Genomic DNA, 20447 nt, shown 5'->3' with positions numbered 1-20447 from the left:
CATTAGTTCATAATGGAGCAGTGAGGCATAAGTCAAATAACTTATTTCGGAAGGCAATGCATTAATGTGGGATGATGGGGAATAGTTTCTGTGCCAGCAAATACAAATTTATTATAGATCATATCATTTTCTTACAAATGAGTGCCAATAAAAATGTCCTGGTTAACTAGAATGAATCAGACTTGATTTCAGTGAGATTCATTTGCTTTCTCTGTGGACAGTATGGTTGTATTGTTCTTTATTTTTTTTGTTACACATTCACATATGTGAAACTGGACTTCCTAAATGCATATGATGAGTCTTAGCTATATTGCTATCAGTCAGGAATTCAGCCATCAGTTATGTAAAAATAAGTACATAACCAGTGCTCATAAATCAGAGAGGGAACAGTACAGACTTCCATCTTCTGGCCATGGTCCACTACTAATTTGACTTTACTGTATGGTGAAACCATACTCTTTTTTTGTTGCACAAGTCCCAAAGGACTGTTCTGTCAGCATGTCTGTGAAGTGCAAGTACATCCTGGCTGCATTTGATTCCTCACCCACTCAAGGAGGTTGAGGCAAATGTGGCTAAGTTGTACTGAAGAAGGATTTATCAACTCAGGGAAATTTCAGTTTACTACTTAGGCTGCTTGTAAATCTACTCTATAGTGTTGGATCAGGGGACCTGATGTGATGGATATACAGCACTTCATTTCTGTCCTCTTAATAAAGCAAATGATTAAACATGTAGCTATGAAAGAAGGGAAGAAGAGAGGAATGGTAATGTGAAGGTAGAGCTTGCAGAAAGGCTAAAAGTCTTTACTTGACCTAAAACCATCAGCAAATTGGTACTGCATCTGAAGTTTTCGGAAGTTCTGTTAGGACTGTCTCCTCTGGCTTGATACATAATTATCCTGTTTGTTGGTAAAGTCTATGCATAAATGAATACGAGTGCAAAATGGTTCTATGGTATGAAGTATTTTATGATAACTCATTCTTACATGCTGGATGTTAGCAAAGATGAATTTGTCCCATAGCCTTCCTTCAGTGAATTCAAGGGATCATAAGTAAAAGCACAATTAATACTTCATTGCAAAGAGACATTTTATAATTAGACACAAATTGTAGTTGGACATACCAGAATTGAAAATGCTGCTAAGTGGTCTGACATAGCTGCATGTTTTAAAAGACCACAAAACTATGATACCAAAATCAGTTATTGAGTGACTTGTACTTCATCTTAACATCCGATGTTTTAATCTACTTCAAGAAATGTGTGTTTTCTGTCACTGTTGCTAATTGACAGGAGCAAATGCTAAATTACGGTATCAGATAACAGCTGGAAACACAGGAGGAGTACTTGATGTAGAACCAGAAGTAGGAGCCATTTTTATTGCCCAACCACTGGATTATGAAGAAACAAAAATGTATGAGATTGACTTGTTGGCCTCTGATGGGAAATGGGAAGATTATGCAGTTATCATCATCAATGTCATGAATAAAAATGATGAGACTCCCGTTTTCTCTATCAATGAATACTATGGAAGTATAATTGAGGAGCTGGATGGGTTACCAGTCTTTGTACTTCAGGTAGTGTACCCCATTTCAGAGATTATAGTATGTCAATGAAAGAGCACAGATTACTCTGATACAGGTATGTTAATAATAATCCAGCACACATATATTAATGAAATTTAGTTTTACTGAGGTTTTTTTGTCAGTGGATGAAGAGAAATGGATTTTTATGGAAAAATAATTACAAAGATATTAAGTACAATAAACAGGATGGATCATTTGTGATTGTAAAAAGCAAATCATTAACATTTTAAAGTATTAAATAGCATATTAATAGTATAGTTAAATTATCTCTACAAATATGAAAAAATAAAATATTATCTTAGTATTAGAGTATCTACATTGTTATTGTGGTGCAAAGCGTATTTATCTACTCTGAATTGACCCTCAGCCACCTTTTATTTGCCATTCATCTGGCATGCACATATTAATAGTATGTCATATGCTTTTACTTGGACTCCTTTAGACTGTAGCAGCATATAGAATATAATGCAGTCCTTGCATATTTTATAACTTCTGTATGTTTGTTTTCAAAACTTTTGTAGGTTATGGCCAATGATCCTGATAGTAATGTGGATGAAGGAGATTTGAGATACTCATTGCATGGGCATGGTGCAGCTGATATTTTCACAATAGATGAGAAAACAGGCAGCATTTACTCACACAAGATGCTGGATCGGGAAGAGAGAGCACTGTGGAGATTTGTTGTATTGGCTACTGATGAAGGTGGAGAAGGACTTACGGGATTTGCTGATGTAGTTATTAACATGTGGGATATAAATGACAATGCACCCATGTTCATGTGCATGCCTGATGATTGCAATGGGAGCGTCTTTGAAAATTCTCCTGCAGGCACATTAGTCATGGAAATGGGTGCAGTTGATCGTGATGATCCAAATGTAGGTCTTAACGCTGTCCTGATTTACATGATAACAGAGAATGTAAAAAATGAGTTTGGTACTGACATGTTTGATATCAATCCCAATACTGGCACGATCCATGTAGCGGGGGGAATGCTAGACAGAGAAAGGACCGACAAGTATTTTCTTACTGTTGAAGCAAGAGATGGGGGAGGGCTAACAGGAACTGGCACTGCCACTATCTGGATTGCAGACGTCAATGATCATGTACCTAAATTCACAAAAGAGATGTGGCAGGCAACAGTTCCTGAAAACAATGCCATCGACTCAGAAGTTCTGCGAGTGTGTGCTACAGATGCAGATGTTGGGGAAAATGCTGACTTAATATTCAGTATCATTGGGGGAGACCCAGAGCAGAAGTTTTATATTGAGAATGACAAGGAATGGCAATGTGCCACTATTCGACTGAAAAAAAAATTGGATTTTGAGAATGCACGTGAAAGGCAGTTTAATCTTACAATTACAGTGGAAGATCTTGATTTTTCTAGTATTGCAGTGTGCCTGATTGACGTTGAAGACTCTAATGACCACAGCCCAGTTTTCCTTTCTCAGTTTATTCAGACAAGCCCCTTCTTTGAAAACATGCCTGTAGGTACTACAGTAACCACAGTGAGAGCCACAGACAAGGATTCTGGTTTGAATGGAAACATTATATATTCTATAAAGTCAGATTCGGATCCTATGAGACAGTTTGCAGTTGACCAACATGGTTATGTGATTGTGGCAAATACACTGGATTGTGAAGTCATTCAAATATACAGTTTAATTGTACAAGCTTCAGATCAAGGGACACCTGCCCGCACTGGAAGCGTTACGGTTTTGATTAACTTGCTTGATGTTAATGACAATGGACCAAGGTTTGAGGCACCGTACATGCCTATAGTTTGGGAAAATACGTTGAGGCCTGAAATAGTGTATATGAACCATACATCAAAACTGCTTCATGCATTTGATCCGGACAGTGAAGGAAATGGGCCACCCTTTACATTTTCATTACCACCAGATTATCAGAATTCTTTGGATTTTTCTCTTACTGACAACAGAAATAACACAGCAACTGTAACTGCTCTGAGGTCCTTTGACAGAGAAAAGCAGAAGGTGTTTCATCTGCCAGTAGTTATAACAGATAGTGGGATTCCAGCTATGAGCTCTACAAACACCCTAACTATAACAATTGGTGATGAAAATGACAACTGCCACGAATCTGGCCATAAGGAAGTCTATGTGTACAGTTATAAAGGTAAGTGCTATCTGGACATTATATCAGATTGGTAAATATAGCACAGTTTTACACATAGTTTTTCTCTTGCAGTTCTTAATTTATTTTTTAAATGGTTAACATATTTCAAAACTGAAACTCTAATTCTGTAAACTACCAAGTGGAATGAGTAAAGTATATTTGCAAAGCTCAGACCCTAGTGTGTAAAAGATCATTTACCAAAGAACTGTTAGCTGCAAATAAGTATATATTGCACTTGCAGAAAAAGCAGTATTTTTATAAACCAATAAAATCTGGTTTCCATTCACTAGTTTTCACCTACATGGAGGAAAGGTTTTTGTATGTGCACACATGATTCAGAAAATATCTGACGCTGAGAGATCTGGAGATGAGAATGGCAGAAGTGGAGCAACTTAGAGAAACAGAGGTTAATAGATGAGCCCTACCCAGAAATTGTAGACCAGTCCCACCTCTGCTGTGACAGCCACTGTACGGCTGAGAAGATTAGATATCTTTTGGGGGGAGATTTTCTGCTGACAAGAAAGGATCCAAGAGAAAGCTGTGTCAATGCTTTTTTTAGGGAAAAATAATCTTTGGGGTGCAATAAGTGACTGCTTCCCAGAAGATGTAGTCTTTGAACTGAGAAAAAAAAAAAAGGACGCTGTTCTGGATGCGTTCTTGAGTGGTGCACAGTACATAGTTCAACAAATACTAGCAGGAGAGCTGCTCTGTGATAGCAGCCACAGTACCACGAGGTTTAACGTTGTAGTGGGAGAGAGCAAAGCAAATGCATCCATTAAGTGAGTGCTTTATATTTTCTCATCAGAGTGGTTTAGCAGAGGATGAACAGTTTAATAATATTTTCTTAAATTTGTCTTGAATTTCTATTACTGTGTTTTTTCCTGAAATTGCATGTAAAACTTAACCTTAAACTAGTCCTGGTGGCCCTTATTAAGTATAGTTTATTATGCAGTTTATTGCAATTATCATTGCAATGGTAGAATTTCTGATAAATATTAGAGAAAATTAATCCACAGAAGGTACTTTTGCAATGAGTTATTTTTGCTGAATTCAGTATGCCTAAATTAGAAAAAGGTGTGACCAGATCCTACTATAGAGAGAATTAAGTTTCTAGGGTGGATTGACTCCAGGTTTGAACCTTAAAAATTTCATATGTTGCTGGATCTTGACTGTGGAATTCAAAGGTCTCCTTCCCTGGAGTTGCTCCTTTTGCTATTTTGGAACAGCTGCTTGGATGTCCCACTTCTGTGACAGCCCACAGGGGCCTGAAAAAAGGGCCAAGAACTGGCACAGCTTGGTGGCTTCTTGCCCGTTTCCTTTTCTCAGTCACTTCCTTCTCTCTCAGCTGCACCCCACATGATGCTCTCCCTCTTTTGCTGGATTCCACTTGTGTGCCGTTTGAAATAATAGAGTAGCAATGAAACATTTGGGGATTAACTCCTGATGTGATTTTAGAATTTTATATAGAGTTGTATTTATGTATCATTATGTCATTGTTTTGTGTTGTTTTCAGCTTTTCTTCTTTCATGTGACATCCATAGTATACTCACAGTTCCAGAAATGGCAGAAATCATATGACAGGCTATGGATTATTTTAAGAATCTTGGATCATAACCATCACCAAACTGAGCAGGGGTCTGAAAATAATAAATGTGGTAATGAATGCAGCAGAATATAAAGTGCACTGAAAAGCAAAAATTAAATGTGGATTTATTATAATTTATCTCAACAGGAAAATGGTCAACAACAGTGCTTGGGGAAGTGTTTGCACCAGATCAAGATGACTGGGACAATAAAACATTTCTTTCTGAAGGAAAACTGCTCAAGTGAGGATTGTATTTGTGTCAAAATGAGTAATATTTATGCTTCTGTAATTATTTTACTCACCACGTATTTCTCTGTGTTCAGGATGTGCATAAAGCCAGGATTATTGAGTGTATTAAGGAATGTACCTTCTGAGTGCTGCTCTTCTTTTTTACTTGGGTAACTAGGTATTAAGAAATTAATGCATGAAATATTTTTTCCAACAGAATGCAGGATCTCACTATGATATTGCTTTTTAGTCAGATGTCATCATTATTTAAAAATGTGCATTCTGTAAGATCCAATTTAAACATAGGCAGAGTTTTTAATACTTGCTCTCAAATGGTAGAATTGATGGAATACAAATCCCAAATTTAAAAGGGCAGAATGGAATCATTTCATCAAAAGTGGAAGGGAATTTGGTGATCTCCTTGGATGACTGAATTCATAACTGCATGTGAAAGCCATGACTCAGATTAGTGGTTTTTTTCTGTTAATTGAAATGTTGAATTGGATCCTTAATTCCTACTTATACATTATTTGCTCATATCATAAAGTGAGATGGCATATAACATAATTGTATGATGTTTGAAATACAGAAAATGGATGTGAAAATGAATGTATTTGTCTTTGCTGTGCATAAGACTTTAAAAGCTTTATGTAGTCCAAAATTAAGGACTGACTTTCTGTCTGTCAGCAGCCCCCGGGCCTGTTTCCATATTAACAGGTTACTGTTCTGTAATAGTGATCATGGAATATTTCCGTAATTACTGATTACTGTCCCTTTGAGGTGGTGGTAAATGAAGATGATATCAGAGATTTCATACAGACCTTATCCTTTTCCAGATGGATAAACAAGAATCTGGAATAACTTTGTGTGGTTTTGTCAGTTTCTATTATCTCATAGACCTGTGCACGATGACTGTGTTGAACCCTGTGGTTCAACTGCACACTGCTTTTATTCAAGTTTGGGAAAGTCTGGGGATTTGGGAGTGGTAGAAACATTTTTTTATAAACTCTGCAGATTGTAGTTTCTGAATTAAGGGGTTTCTGGTGCTTTTCTGAGGTTGTTTGTGAATTCCCCTAAATTTTGATACTATAACCTTCATAGTAACATTTAAGGCCTTTTGAATTATGTTAACAAATAAAGTAAATGCTCAATTTTGATTTATTAAGGTTTTCTAATTGAAGGTTTATGTCTAGGTCTTTCAGATTAAATCAGAGGACTGGTTCTTTGATGATGGTGGATAACACTCCTCAAGGAATATACAACTTAAAAGTTAAAGTTTCTGATGGAGTTTGTCCTGATACTATATCTACAGTACAAATCCATGTCAAAGAGCTGGAAAATGAAGCTATACAAAACTCAGCCAGTGTGCGTCTGTCAGGTTAGTTTTATTTGCTGGTGAGAGTTCAGATCACCTGCTTCTATAACTGAATGATTATGTGATATAGGTATTATTGTATCAATAATTGATTTAGTTATCACTGTAGGGCACTTTCTGGTATTGTTAAATAAGAAATAAATTGAGAAATTAACCTGTGGTCCCCCAGTATTTTATGTTTATCTGTTTTTGAATCCCAAACTCAGATGTCACAGCAGAGGAGTTCGTAAGGAGAGATGAACATGGCAAAACAAGACATGGCAAGTTCAAGGAATTGCTAGCAAAAATGTTACCCGCTAAGCTTAGTGATATCATTGTCTTCAGTGTGATGAGCATTGATGGAAAACAGACAGATGTAAGATTTGCAGTCCATGATGGCTCGACATATTACAGACCTGAGAAACTGCATGCTGAGATGGCAGCATTTAAAAATGAGGTATATTCTCTGGGGTTATCATGCATCTGTGTAATTCACCCAGATACTGAGTTTGCAGGCTATATATCCCAAACCTCAGTGGAACGATTGTCTACATCTACAGATAAGGTTTTTTTGCTTCACTCAGGGGAAAAAAAACACTTGTCAAGCAAGTGCTTAATTCAAGATTTCTCCTTTCTCCTTAGTCCCATACATACAATTATTATGTGGTTGTACTAACTTCTGGTTCAGTAAATATAAACACTGTTTAGTTGCAGAAAGATGGTTCTCCATTCCCATTATGGTACAGTTGCCTGTGTTTTCTCCAGTCAGTGTTTCATTGTGTAATCTATCAGAATGTTGAATATGAAATCAGAAGAATCCCTAGAAGCCTAGAAGTGCTACTGTAGTACTGAGAATGTCTTGGAAATGGCAACTTTGTGGACACTCCAGATACTGATGGAAATACCCAGATCATCAGCGTGTGGTTAGACACAGTAGAGGCTTGATGCTACCTAGATGGAGATTCTGCTGTACAAAGAGATGACACTCAGTAGAAAAAATCTTGCTAGGAGTATGCAGGGGGTAAAGAGCAGTTACAACAGATAAGTGAGGTGGAGACAACCAATTTTGTGATAGTATTTAACGCACCAAAGGACATTTTTAAATACTAAGTGACAGCCTCCCCCAACTGTTTTTTTACTGTTAGAAGGGGAAAATAGTATTTGAATCTAAGACGCTTTCTTCCCCTTCCTGGTGTTTCCTAACTGTTCTACTCTCTTACCAGATCCTGCATGCTCTCTAACTCAGTTATCCAGACATAGTCTGTCTTGGCTCCACTTTTATTTTCTGTAGTCTTCCAGATTTTGGCTTTGCAGAAGCCCTTGAGATGCTGCTGAATAGACACAAAAGCTGCTGCCTTGCACAAAGGCAAAATGCCACTGCTTGTCTTGTAACTTGCCCTGGACAAGGCAGCACTTCCTGACGTGTAATTTGTGGCTATGAGGGCATATTTGGGTTTAATACATGGTACATTTTACAGAGGATTTTTCCTGAAGAGAAAACAGCACTTTCCATTTGTGTGAATACAAGTGGGGTCTGCCTGATTCTGGGAACCAAACAGGAATATCTTAACTTACCACCTGCCTACATCTGACTGTATCTTGAATAGTTGTGTGGTCTCTTCAGAGTGACCAAGTAGGAAATACCAGAGACGGACAGTCTTCATGAAGCATAACGCCTGCTTCTTTTGCATATTTATTGAATTACTGAACAATAATATAGAAAATTGCATTGATTTCAAATATTCTGTGCCATAGTATATGGCAGGTGAATTCATCAAAGTGGTAACGAGGGGATTGCTTCATATATTTTAATGAAAAAATATGTTTGTATTAATTATATATCACCTTTCAATATTTAATGAGTAGCTCTAGTGAGTGATCACCAATAGTTTACAGAAAACCAATCATAACTGGAGAATTTCTCCAGTAGTTTTTGTACATGTGTTCAACTATAAATATAGAAAATAAGTAATTAGCACTGGAATTATTCATTGAATTGCCAAATAAATAATATGTTTGCATTAGCTCCTTGGGATATAGCTTTACAACAACTATTTTTATTTAGCAGAAAAATAATCCATCCTAATACTGTAAAGGACCCAAGGTTGTTTATGTACACTATGTTTTTCCATAACAGTATTACATAGCTGTCCGAATGTGCATTATAGACTCTCCACTAATGGTGATCAATGTGGGCAGCAGACACGAAACTGCATTGACAGGATGCATCACGTCATTATAAAGTATATTTTATGCCTTTGGGGACATGTTTTTCAATACATGTTATAATATTTGAAGATATATGGACAATTGATTATAAAGGTCAAAGTTCTTAGAGTGGTGAATTGAGATGACTGCACAAGTGAAGAAAAATAGAAGTGCTTTAGTATTTATGTATTTGTTTTGATCTTTTCAAAGCTTGTTTTTAATACATTTGTCATACATTCTATCACTTGAAAAAATACGTATTAAATGTATAAATGAAGAGAGTCTAAATCTGATCTACTTGTTAATTTTACTTTTGTATAGCTCAGTGTATACCACTGTGAGAGTATGAGGTCTCTTGTATTGAGATATGAGCACTAAATGCACATCATTTTAATGTATTTGAATCACCAAATACAAATCAAATTCTGAAGCTTTATAGGCACCTGTGCAAAATCCCCAAACAAGTAGAAGGAAGAAATCTGTTGTGCCAGGGAACAAACTTTGTGATAACTTAGTCCAGTGCGTAGGTTACTGGCTGAAGTACAAAAGGTCTGAAACAATGGCAGCCCCGTTACTCTTCTCAGGCTTATTGTGAGCAGCTTGCTTCCCTTATTTGTGCTTTCTGCTACTTCTTTGGTCTGTTTGGATTAGAAGTTGCAAACTGCTGAGACACTATTACTGTGTTACAAGACCTGTATACACAGTGAGGCTCTTGTCTTTATTTGAGTATTTGGGCTTTCAGGTGCAACCCCAATTAATGATAAAAGCAATGAACTACCAAAGATTAATGTAGAATGGAATACAGTATCCAGTATGCTGAGTTGACTGTATTTTGTTTCAAACAGTTTGACATTACATCCAAGTTTATGGGGCACATATCAATGGACTGAATTCTAATGGCTATGGAGTTGTCTTGTCAGGCTGCTGTCTGTGGACGTTATTATTGAATGCAGCTCAGCCCTGCATTTTTCTGTGTCTGTAGCCTTATGTGCGAGCAAAAGTAAGAAATAAAATCTGGGTATAACTCGCAGGGGAGAATTTTTATCCTGGCTTGAGCTAAAACATGCCTGTTGCTGTCAGAGTGCAGAGAAGTGTGAGGCAGATGACACAGCTCAGAAGGTGGAGTATCACTGCTCTCAGACCTTTGGCCCTTGGAAATCATGTTAGGCCAGGACAGATGTAACATGTGCACAGTCAGTCATGTCAATGATTAAGTTTTAGGAAATACTGCTACTGTAAATTTTTTCAAATTTTTCCAGTATTTGTCAAATTATTTTGCTTGCCTGTATATAGTCAGGGATGTTACTAATTAATACTCAAGAAACTAAAGCATTCCATTAAGTCTGTGATGACTTAGATTTTTCAGAAATTAAGGAGTAAGTAAAAGCATTCATTAAGACGTCACTGGTGATGTGTTAAACTGTGTTTTCTCTTAGATCCAGTCAGCTTTACAATTGAACATTTCACAGATCGATGTAGATGAATGTAGGAGCGCAAATTGTAGTGAGGGCAACGGGTGTACAAACTACCTCGCCGTGAGCGATATCCCAACCGTGATGGATACTGGAAGTGTGTCATTTGTCTCGGTAACAACCACCGTCAACGCAGTCTGCACCTGTTCAGCTAGGGACCGAGTCCATCAGTCGTGTTCCTCCTACCCTCAAAGCCCTTGTCTCAATGGTGGGATGTGTATTGACACTTTGAATGGCTACAGGTGAGGAAACTTGTATTGCAGATTCTCTTACTTTTTTTTTCTTCTATTTTTAAAGTGTTAAGTGGAGCTTACAAGATAGAGGTCTAAAAAACTCATAGATGTACTTCTGACTGAAGGAGAAACAAAAACCCCATGAGTACACTGGAATGTAAACCGAACGACAACAGCGTCTTTACTAACGGCCCAGTAATGGTGCTGTAGTGCTGAAAGTGGTGGAAATAGTCCGTGTGAGAAAGAAAGAAAACTCTGGGGAAAAAACAGTGGTACAATTAACACGTGTCATTTTTTAAGAGCACCTAATTCAGTATGAAGGAATGGGAGGAGTGCTCTGTTTTGTTTTTTTTTTTTTCTTTTCCAGAGGAGTAATAATAAAGGTAAATATCAGTGGTAGCAGCAGGCATGTAGGAGGAGTGAAATGTATTTTAAACAATGGGTAATAAGGAACTTAGAAAACATTAGATAGGAAACTTGCTTTATTGTAGCATCACCTGGCATGCACCAGTATTCCTTTAGTGAAATTATACTGGTTTATTCTATCTAGGAATTAACCTCCCTGAATTTTCTCTGTAATAAATTGACCAATTGATGTTTGGTGTTCTATGTTAATTATTTAGGGAAATAAGTTCTCAAAACATGGCCTCAAAAATACTTTTTTTGGTGGAGATAATATAGTGGATAAATATGCTTTATACTCTTAAAGTATTTTCATAATTGCCAAGCGTCCCTGAGACTCTGCCAAAATCTTTATTGCTTCACTGCTATTTTTTTACTGTGATTTAAGTGCTATATTTGTTGCATGTAAAACTAAAAAAAGAAATTGAACGTTGGGGAATTTTGACTATTTTTTTGTGTGTGTTCTTTCAGATGTCTTTGTCCTGCTTCCTTCCATGGACCAGACTGCCAGCAGACTAAACACAGTTTCCATGGAAATGGTTATGCATGGTTTCCTCCCATCAGGCCTTGTTTTGAAAGCTCACTCTCTCTAGAGTTTATTACTGTGGTTCCAGATGGACTTTTACTATATAGTGGTCCTTTATCAAATCCAGAACCTGGGAGTACAGAAAACTTCATTGCAATAGGTACTTCTGCAAAAGCGTGTGAAAAACTTAAATGTCTTCTGTGTATGGGTTGCCTGTGAACAGTGTAGTAGTTACAGTGTGATTTCTTTCCATTTTATGAAGTTATTTATTTTCTGGTTTGAAAATATTTTGAAACATTTCCTAACAGGTCTTTCTTCTTTGATGTCTATTTTTGAGGCTGCACCTATGGCTTTAGGTCCATTGCAGAGTTGTAGAAATCAAGGGGAAAGCAAAATAGACAGATTGATATATATATATATAAAAATAATCCCCCTAGGAAAACTGTAGTGCTATAAAAGAATTTAGGTACTTTGAAGATAAATATTACATGATTAATGCAGTCTTAGTCGCATGTCATTCTTATCTAGTTTAGTGAGAAAAGAAATCCACTTAAACTGCTTTCAGTCTCGGGGCATTTTTGCGCTTTTTTTTTAAACAGGCAATGATTTGATGGATGAATCCAGCCCCAGAGTGCCACTGTAGGAACATTTATACACAAGTAGAACTCATTACTTTATGTTGACACATATTTAAAAGGTTACTACTGCTTATTTCTTGTGAATTAATATACAAGATGCACAGTATGGTTGGCGTTTTATGTTTTCCTAATTAATTGAGAGGTAATGTTGTTGGATATTGTTAATCATTTACCTTTTTTGGCCCTGTTTTGCAGTTACTTGTAAATTTGAGTAGGAGATGGGAGGGAGTAAAACCTCCATGTGTTAATTGTTTTAGAGAATTATAAAATTGCAGATTGATTATCAGGAATTAGTTTCAGTGTTTTGACAGCGAAGTGTGCACGATCCAAAGTATAAAAATAAATACTACATTGAATGAGTATTTCTCTGTAATAGAAGTCATAGAATATAATTCTAGTTATTTCTGTAGTGGAGCCCACTTTATGTGACTAGCAATAAGCATTAAATCAGTACATTCCCTAACTGCTAACATATCCAAAATGGAAAGATTCTTGTAGCTGAATTTAATTTCTTGTTCATGTTGTGTTAGAACTCTCCAGTGGTATTCCTGTGCTGAAGATGAGCCATGGCTCAAGTTTTGTGATGCTGCAGTTTCCAAGTCACCTGAATGTAGCAGACAAAAAGTGGCATCAACTAGAAGTCAGAACCAATGGTCAGGTCAGTTACTTGATTTTTTTTTTTTTTTTCTGCACCAGGTTATTTATATTTCCAATAGCATTTCCCTGTGCAGAAACCAGGAGGGTAGAAAAAATAAACTGGGTAATTATATGTATTATTCTAACTGTGCTTGTAGATTTGATGAATAATGCAAATTTTGGGAAGACAGCATTGTCAGTTCCAAATCTACCTATGCTGTAATCCATATTCCGAAATCAGAGGAACGTTTTTCCCTGTTTTTTAAGCTCTGCAGTACATGCGGAATGTGCATAAAGGCTTAGTTGTAATTTGCACATTCAGTGTACATATTTGGACATTGAAATCAATTACCTATGCACAAAAAACATATTTCTTTTTAAATGCAGTTACAGTTTTTGTAAAAGTAGTTAAACTACCGAGAAGCATAAATTTAATGCAGAATTAAGTGGCTGCTTTTGTTAAATGGTTCCATCTTGGCTTTACTGGCTATTGCAAGATGGAAAACAGAACAGGAAAAAAACCCAACCCTTTTTGCTTGATGGTATGCAAAAAGAAAAAGATGAAATTTCGATATAACTTGTTACTGAATTTTACAGAAATTCTTAATTTTTTCATGTAGGATGTTCGATTCATTTTGGATCACTGCAGTGCAGCTGTTGTTTCAGAGATAGAAGGAGTAGACAAATGGCTGTCCACTGAAAATCGTACAAATTGTGAAGTCTTTGGGTCTGTTCCACGAAGAACAAGGTATATTTCTGGAGATTCACTGAAAGACAGTTTATTCTAAGGCCTTTGAACATTTTACCTACCAAATTGAAGCCAAGTTACTAATGATAAGGAGCATAAAAGCATTTGCTTTTCTCTAGGACCTTCTGGGTCAAGTCTGGACTTTAAAGTGCTAAATAAATTTTAAGGAACCAGTCTTCCTTCGAGTAGTGTTGCAACACTAAATGACAACCCCAGAACACTGTGTGGTTAATACAGCAGCTTTTGTTGCTACTGTGTACCAACCCTTACCCACAGGATTTCTCCACTTGATTTATCAAGTCACTGTAAGCCTGTTCTTGAAAACTTCATGAAATTAGGCCAGTTGACTTTTTAATGGCAATAACTCTGGATCCTCAACCAATCTTACTATCTGATTGGTGTAAGGCTGAGGGCTCCTACTGACAACCTTTGACAAATGTATTAAGGCAGATTAACACATCGGGGTCTCTGGTTGATCCAAGGTGGCTGCTGTTATGGCAGAGTCAGAGGGGTGCACCTCTATCCATACCTCAGCTGTTCAGCTCTCAGCCTGCTGTGCTTCTTTAAACTGCTGAGTAAAGTAGGCTGGTGCTAGTGTGCCTGACTGTGGGCTGCAGTGTCTCGTAATGAGACATACAATCGACCAGTGTTTGTCTTCCAGCAAAGTAAGACAGCCAAGGTGTGATAATGACTCTGGTGGTTTAAATTGCTTTTACTCTTGAGTCAGCCCTTAGCCTCAGTTAAAACTGAAAAACATGGAAAATATTATTCAAAAAGCAGTTATTACATTCAAAGCAGAAGAATGTGTTCAGCTGTATTCTTCAAGGGTTTGGATTTAGTATAATTCAGTCCTTTGAACTGATGCCTGTTGCCTGTGCTGATGACACCAAGCTGGGAGAAATGACCAGTACGTTGACATGGCTTGGAATTAAAAATGAACTCCGCAAACTGAAAATAGGACCTGGAACTACACTGTTATTTTTCTACTATGACAGAGGGCCAAGTACTGCATGTAGGCAGAAATGACCACCCTCACAAATAGAGAGAAGGGAAGAACTGCAAAGTTGTAAAAGATATGGATGGTAGTCGGAAAGTGAGTGAGTCAGCAACGCTGCATTAATGTGAAAAAGGCAAGCACTACACAGTAATGCCTCAACATGTGTACATCTCTTAAGACATGGAAGATAATCCTTCCATGCTGGTTAGCATTGCTGGGCCTCAGCTGGAGTGCTGGGTCCAACTTGTGCACCACAGTGTGGGATAGTGGTGTACCCACTGGGTAGAGTCCAGAGAAGAGCAGTGACTGTAATCAGCTTGCCTTGAGAATAAGACCTCTTAAGAATGAAGGAATTGAGGTCACTTAACTGAAAGAAGGGAAAGCTGAGGAGAGATATGATAAGTCTCAGTGTATATAAAAGAATGCTACAAAGAGGATTTAGACAATCTCTTCTGTAAAGGGCTTTAAGTTACAGTGAGGAATACTTAGGTTATATTTTAGGGAAACCTTTGTACTAATAAAGATACTTGAGCTGTGGAATATATAGTCCCAGCAAGTGTGCTCATTAGCATTGGGATTAAGCCTTGTCAGCAGATGCATGGAGCCCTCCTGGGCATGAAAAGAGCACACAAAAAAAGGGAAAAATAAAAGAACAAATGAAAACAAAAATTGGAGTTGATAACTCGGGGAAAAAGAAACTGTGAGGACTGAAATGGAATTCTTTGGCTCAGAGAGATGATTGGGAGACATTGCAGAGCCTGGACATTTGTACCGTACCTTTCAGACCACATTGACCCAACTTTCAGGTTTCTGGCCTTTATCATACACAAAACAGTTTTATAGTATTCCTACAGCATAGGATGAATGTGCATACACAGAAGCAGTTGAAGGAGAACATGGGGTCTAAAATATCACAGCTGTTCCTGACTTGTACACAAACATACCTGAATTGGAATAATGTCCCACAGTTAAACTCCCAATAGACTTCATGGTCATTTTAAAAAAATAAATTACCCTTTATTTTAAAGGGCCAGCTTCTGCTTACTGACTGTATTTCAGAGAAAGAAGATGATTAAATACTTGTATTCTTTTGTTATTTTATAAAGCCTCTATTAATTGGAAATGCAGTGTAGATGTTTATCTGCCTTATTATATAATGCTCATGTTTGAAGGTAAATTCACGTCTGTTTTTATTATTCATATATTTTTTTTAAAGGTATTTGAATGTGAACCATGTTCTACAGCTGGGTGGTGTAAAAGAATCATTACCATATTCTTATCCACAGTTGCTACACAAACACTTTTCTGGTTGTTTGCGCAATTTCGTCTTGGATACTCAGGTAAGAGAAGTGTAACATTTCGCTTTAGCAAAGGAATAAACTTCTTTATTCAATTTTTGGGAGATTTGCATTATACCTGAAACTTTGACTTCCATTAACCTGTTCAATGCCTGTATGTGTGAGTGTAAAATACAAGAAAATTCTGTATTTTTCTGTCATAATTAAAATAGCTACCTTGAAAAATTACTTCTCAATTACAAACAGATGTATTTGTGAGCTAGAAACTGTGCCTTTGTTTATCCCCTACTTCATGCAGCTGTCTTCCAAGCTTCTTTGCACATTCGGGGAACTTCTGAATGGCATTTGTATAATGGTATATTTATGCCAGCTGTCTGCTTTGTTCGGAAGTACTAGTGTTTTTCTCCTTTCATAGTCAGTTGAGTTTATTCAAAGGCAAAATAAGTTGATAAATCTGAATGTCAAAAAGCAAACTTAGCATCTTAAGCAATGCAGATGAAGAACAGACTGTTATATGGTATAGCTATTTCTGTTTAAAAATGAACCGTACGTGTTTCTTAAGTAATATTTCAGTGTCGTACAATTTTCTCTTGAAGGTATATGATCTTCAGGCTCCTGCAGAGTCCCTGAATAGCTTCCCTGGCTGCACACTTATGGATGGGAGCTGTGAGACCCTGGGGTCTTCTTCCTGTGGTATTCATGGGAGGTGTCTTGGAGACTGGGGCTCATTTGCTTGTCATTGTTTGCCGGGTTACTATGGCTATCGATGTGATAAAGGTGAAGTCTGTTTTTCTGTTACGTTATGATAGGCTAGTAAATTTTACAATACAGAAAACTTAAAATGTTTGCAGGTGGTTTCTGATGTTTACATTGTGTAAAGCCATGTTTCAGTGTAGTTTTCTGCAATTTTTAACAATTTCTTTTCTAATTTCCTTTGAGAAATTACATTCTCAATATCAGGTAATTTCTTTAGTCCTGAAAGTGTTTGTGCAATAACTGTGTAATGGAGACTGCATGACAAAAGAATTGTGAACAGAATTATTTGTTCTCATCACAGTTTTTTGAATTTGCATCTGTTTACACTTTCAGAAATATCTAGTAACCTAAAACTTAAATGTGAGTGTGCCAGTACCACTTACTGTGCAGAATTAGAACTTCACAACAGGAATTGGAAGTTACTGCTCTGTTGGTGTCTGGAGGAGACTCTGTTGGCCTAAGGATCTGTCCTTTCGGTATAGTAGGATCTTTTCTTTAGCCCTCATGGAGCCAAAGTTTGCAGTAAAAAGAAAACTATAAAATAGGTTGTGAAAATCGGTTGTGGTACTTAATACTTTGTCTGCAGTCTCTTCTTCTGTCTTGGTCAGAGCTTCTGCTTTCCTGCTATCATACTGTGTGAGCATTGTAAGGGGAAGCATTAGCAGGATCAAGTCAGGAGGGAGATCACCTCTTTATGGAGGAAGATGAAGTGGGAGAATGACTGGGGAAGTTCTGGAAATAGATAAAGGGACATGTCCCGTAAGACAAGTTATGTCTCATGGATCCATGCCGTGCATGCCAATTTTTTCTTCTACTTTCAACCCTAATTATGAAAATAATGGAAACAGTAATATTTTCTTCTCTCTACAAAATGGTTTAAAGGTCTTCATCCTGTCTTTTTAGCTGCCAAAGAATATACATTTGGCCCAGGAAGTCACATTCGCTATCAGCTTCCCGTCAGCATCCCAGCCCGTAGGACGCTGTTTGAAGCCATGATTAGGACACGGCAGCCTGACAGTGTCCTCATGAGCATGCTGTCTCGAAATAAGGGTGAACACATCACCCTGCAGGTGAGCAAGGCATTCCAGGCAGTGATAGCATAAAGTTAAATCAATGCCAGTGAATAGTTAGCCCAGAGAAACATTAGCTCAAGAGTCGGAAATAGAACCAAAAACCTTATGCTAAGCACAAAAGCTTTGGAATTTGTTTTATGGACGCTTACAGACCTGGTCCTTCACTTAAGATGTTGACTACAAAACCATGGTATCCCATTGGATTTCAAGGGAATTTATTGCCAGTTACAGTGAAGTATAGTTTGCTCTACAGAATAGGATGAATGGTGTGTCTACCCTCGTGTCCTATTCAGCTGTGATCACGAGTGGCCGATTCTGCATAGTTCAGACTCTGCCAAGAGAGGTGCCTGTAGCAGTTCTAATGATGTCAGACTCTCAAAATAACAACATTTTATACATACCGCTGAATGAGTCAGCCAGGTTGGTTTGAGCTGTCAGTGTAGAGATGATGCACCAGATTCTTGGCCATTTGAAGAACCCCATAAATCTGCCCAAGAGAGTTGCAGGGTAAAATTCCTCTGAGTGAATTACATACTGCTGTGAGTACACCGCTACCAGTATTTAGGTTGTCTAGCTCAGTAGTGCCCAAAGTACCTTTATATTACACTGTAGGTGCAGTATAAACATACCCTAAATTTAAATAGATGCTTTAAGATTGAAGTTACAGGTCAATACAAAATGTCAGGTGATGACTTTTCCTTTCTTTCTTACTACTTTGTTAATTATTCGCAAGGTTGTTCGGGGATTCTTGGTGGTCTCGTATAATCTGGGTGATGGAGACTATTCTGTAAGCCTTCCCTCCTACCACATTGATAATGGTGAATGGCATCATATCACACTGGAGAGAAATGGCAATGAATTTACTCTACGCCTTTATGAAGGAGGTGGGAAGAGAGAAATTCTGAAAGCACCAGGAATATACAGAGAGATTGTGATTGACCCCAGCAGCTTGGTCCTTGGAAACACTTACCCATTCAATCAAAACAAGAGTTTTCAAGGTGAGGAATTCTTGATCTCACTGTTCAGAATATGGACCTGTAAAAGTGAAGGTTTATTGGTACTACATGGGCATATTGCGAGAAGCTTTCTTGTTTATGTAGAGCCCAAAGTAAACAGATTTCTTGCATGACACTTTGCAAAAGGGACAAATAATCTGTTCTCGCTAGAAAAAAGGTACAACAGGGAATTATGTGCAAATACTGTCAGCTACTGGACTTGTAACAAAGATGGTAACCTCTTCACAAGACTGTATGTAGAATATTTGTAACTGGAGTTCCGCAAGCTTATCCCAGGTGGAGTGTGGGTGGCTCATTGCATTAGATACACTGAAGTGGTTCATTGCAGGGTTCAGTCCAGTCCATTTGGCAGCTGTCCCAACTGACCGAATACAACCATCCCTATGCTGAAGGGAATATTTCCATTTTATATGTGCATTGCATAGCACACAGCAAACTCTAGTTTATTACCTTTATGCGCTACCTTTGTATTACCAGATTTTACAGTCACTCAGTTGAAGCATTAACTAAAATTAGAAATTGTTTACTGAATTAGAGCTAACAATTTAAATTTTTGAGTGGACGAAGTCATGATGTCTGTTAAAAAAACAAATCAGTTTTCAGCTTGGAAATTTAATAGTTACACAAGGGAGAAGTATAGAGAAATGTAAGGTTAAGATATCCATAACAGCTTTTTACTCTGTCCCCAGCTGGCAGCTCACCCTTCTCCTAAAGTCACAGTTTAAGCAATGCACAGTTATGCAGCACGTCTTCTATATTGACAAGGAAGACACACACCATTACTTGGTTAAGTGTGCCTGGCATCTGTCTGTCAGCTCTCTCTCCCCCGTGCCTTTCACCTCGTTAACCAAATTCTAGTAAATCCATTTGAAACAAGGTGATAATATTTTCACTAGATAAAAGTGTTTCAGTGAATAACACGAAAGTGCGAGGAGAAAACATATAAAATGTATATGCATTGAATAGAATAACAACTTACAACATAATTATATCACAAATTATTTAGAAAAAGACTGTTTTCTATTGTTTCACTAGAATAACTACGGTTTATGCTGAAAACTAGGGACCGTATTTTGAATTTTTACTTCTGGGAGTAATAGTATTTGTTTTCAAGTAAATAGATTAAAGTCAAATGGTTACATGAAGGTCATTTTAATTAGGACAATTAATGTTGCTGTTAAGCAGCTGAAACTTTAAGGGCTTTGAAGTTATAAAATGTACTTAATTCATCAAGGTGTATGCTTTTATGCTGAGGCATCTTGTGTATACGAAATTAATGTCACACATCTTCAGTACAAAATTCGTATCAGTGACCCGAGGCTGTGTCACCATTATTTGTGGTTTGCTCTTCTATAAAGTTAAGCTGTAAACTACAACTAGAAATCAACCAAACACAATTTATACTGGTACACATTGAAGAATATAACAGATTTTCCACAGTATTAGGACTTTTCTATTGAAAACATAGTGAAGGGGTATGTGTTCTGCTGTCTTGAACGCAAGCAGATAGGAGCCTGCAGCAGCACTTGGTTCTTGTGAAAGACGCTGGGAATCATGT

The 20447-nt window shown here is 37.4% G+C and overlaps 1 protein-coding gene across 1 annotated transcript in view; it reads left to right on the top strand.

Moving 5' to 3' along the window:
- LOC141948630 (neural-cadherin-like) overlaps window positions 1-20447 on the top strand; it is a 66812-nt gene that overhangs the window by 39737 nt on the left and 6628 nt on the right. The window contains exons 17-29 of the mRNA XM_074881340.1: window positions 1291-1574; window positions 2105-3719; window positions 5452-5545; window positions 6726-6910; window positions 7114-7343; window positions 10531-10808; window positions 11673-11887; window positions 12896-13023; window positions 13622-13749; window positions 15963-16086; window positions 16641-16821; window positions 17704-17870; window positions 18607-18871. Of these exons, the coding sequence (XP_074737441.1) occupies window positions 1291-1574; window positions 2105-3719; window positions 5452-5545; window positions 6726-6910; window positions 7114-7343; window positions 10531-10808; window positions 11673-11887; window positions 12896-13023; window positions 13622-13749; window positions 15963-16086; window positions 16641-16821; window positions 17704-17870; window positions 18607-18871 (3894 nt within the window). The remainder of the gene's footprint in view (window positions 1-1290; window positions 1575-2104; window positions 3720-5451; window positions 5546-6725; window positions 6911-7113; window positions 7344-10530; window positions 10809-11672; window positions 11888-12895; window positions 13024-13621; window positions 13750-15962; window positions 16087-16640; window positions 16822-17703; window positions 17871-18606; window positions 18872-20447) is intronic.

Source organism: Strix uralensis, chromosome 12, assembly GCF_047716275.1.
Source record: "Strix uralensis isolate ZFMK-TIS-50842 chromosome 12, bStrUra1, whole genome shotgun sequence".
NCBI lineage: Eukaryota > Metazoa > Chordata > Aves > Strigiformes > Strigidae > Strix > Strix uralensis.
The sequence above is the reverse complement of the archived record's forward strand: the minus strand, read 5'-3'. Positions and strand labels throughout refer to the sequence as shown.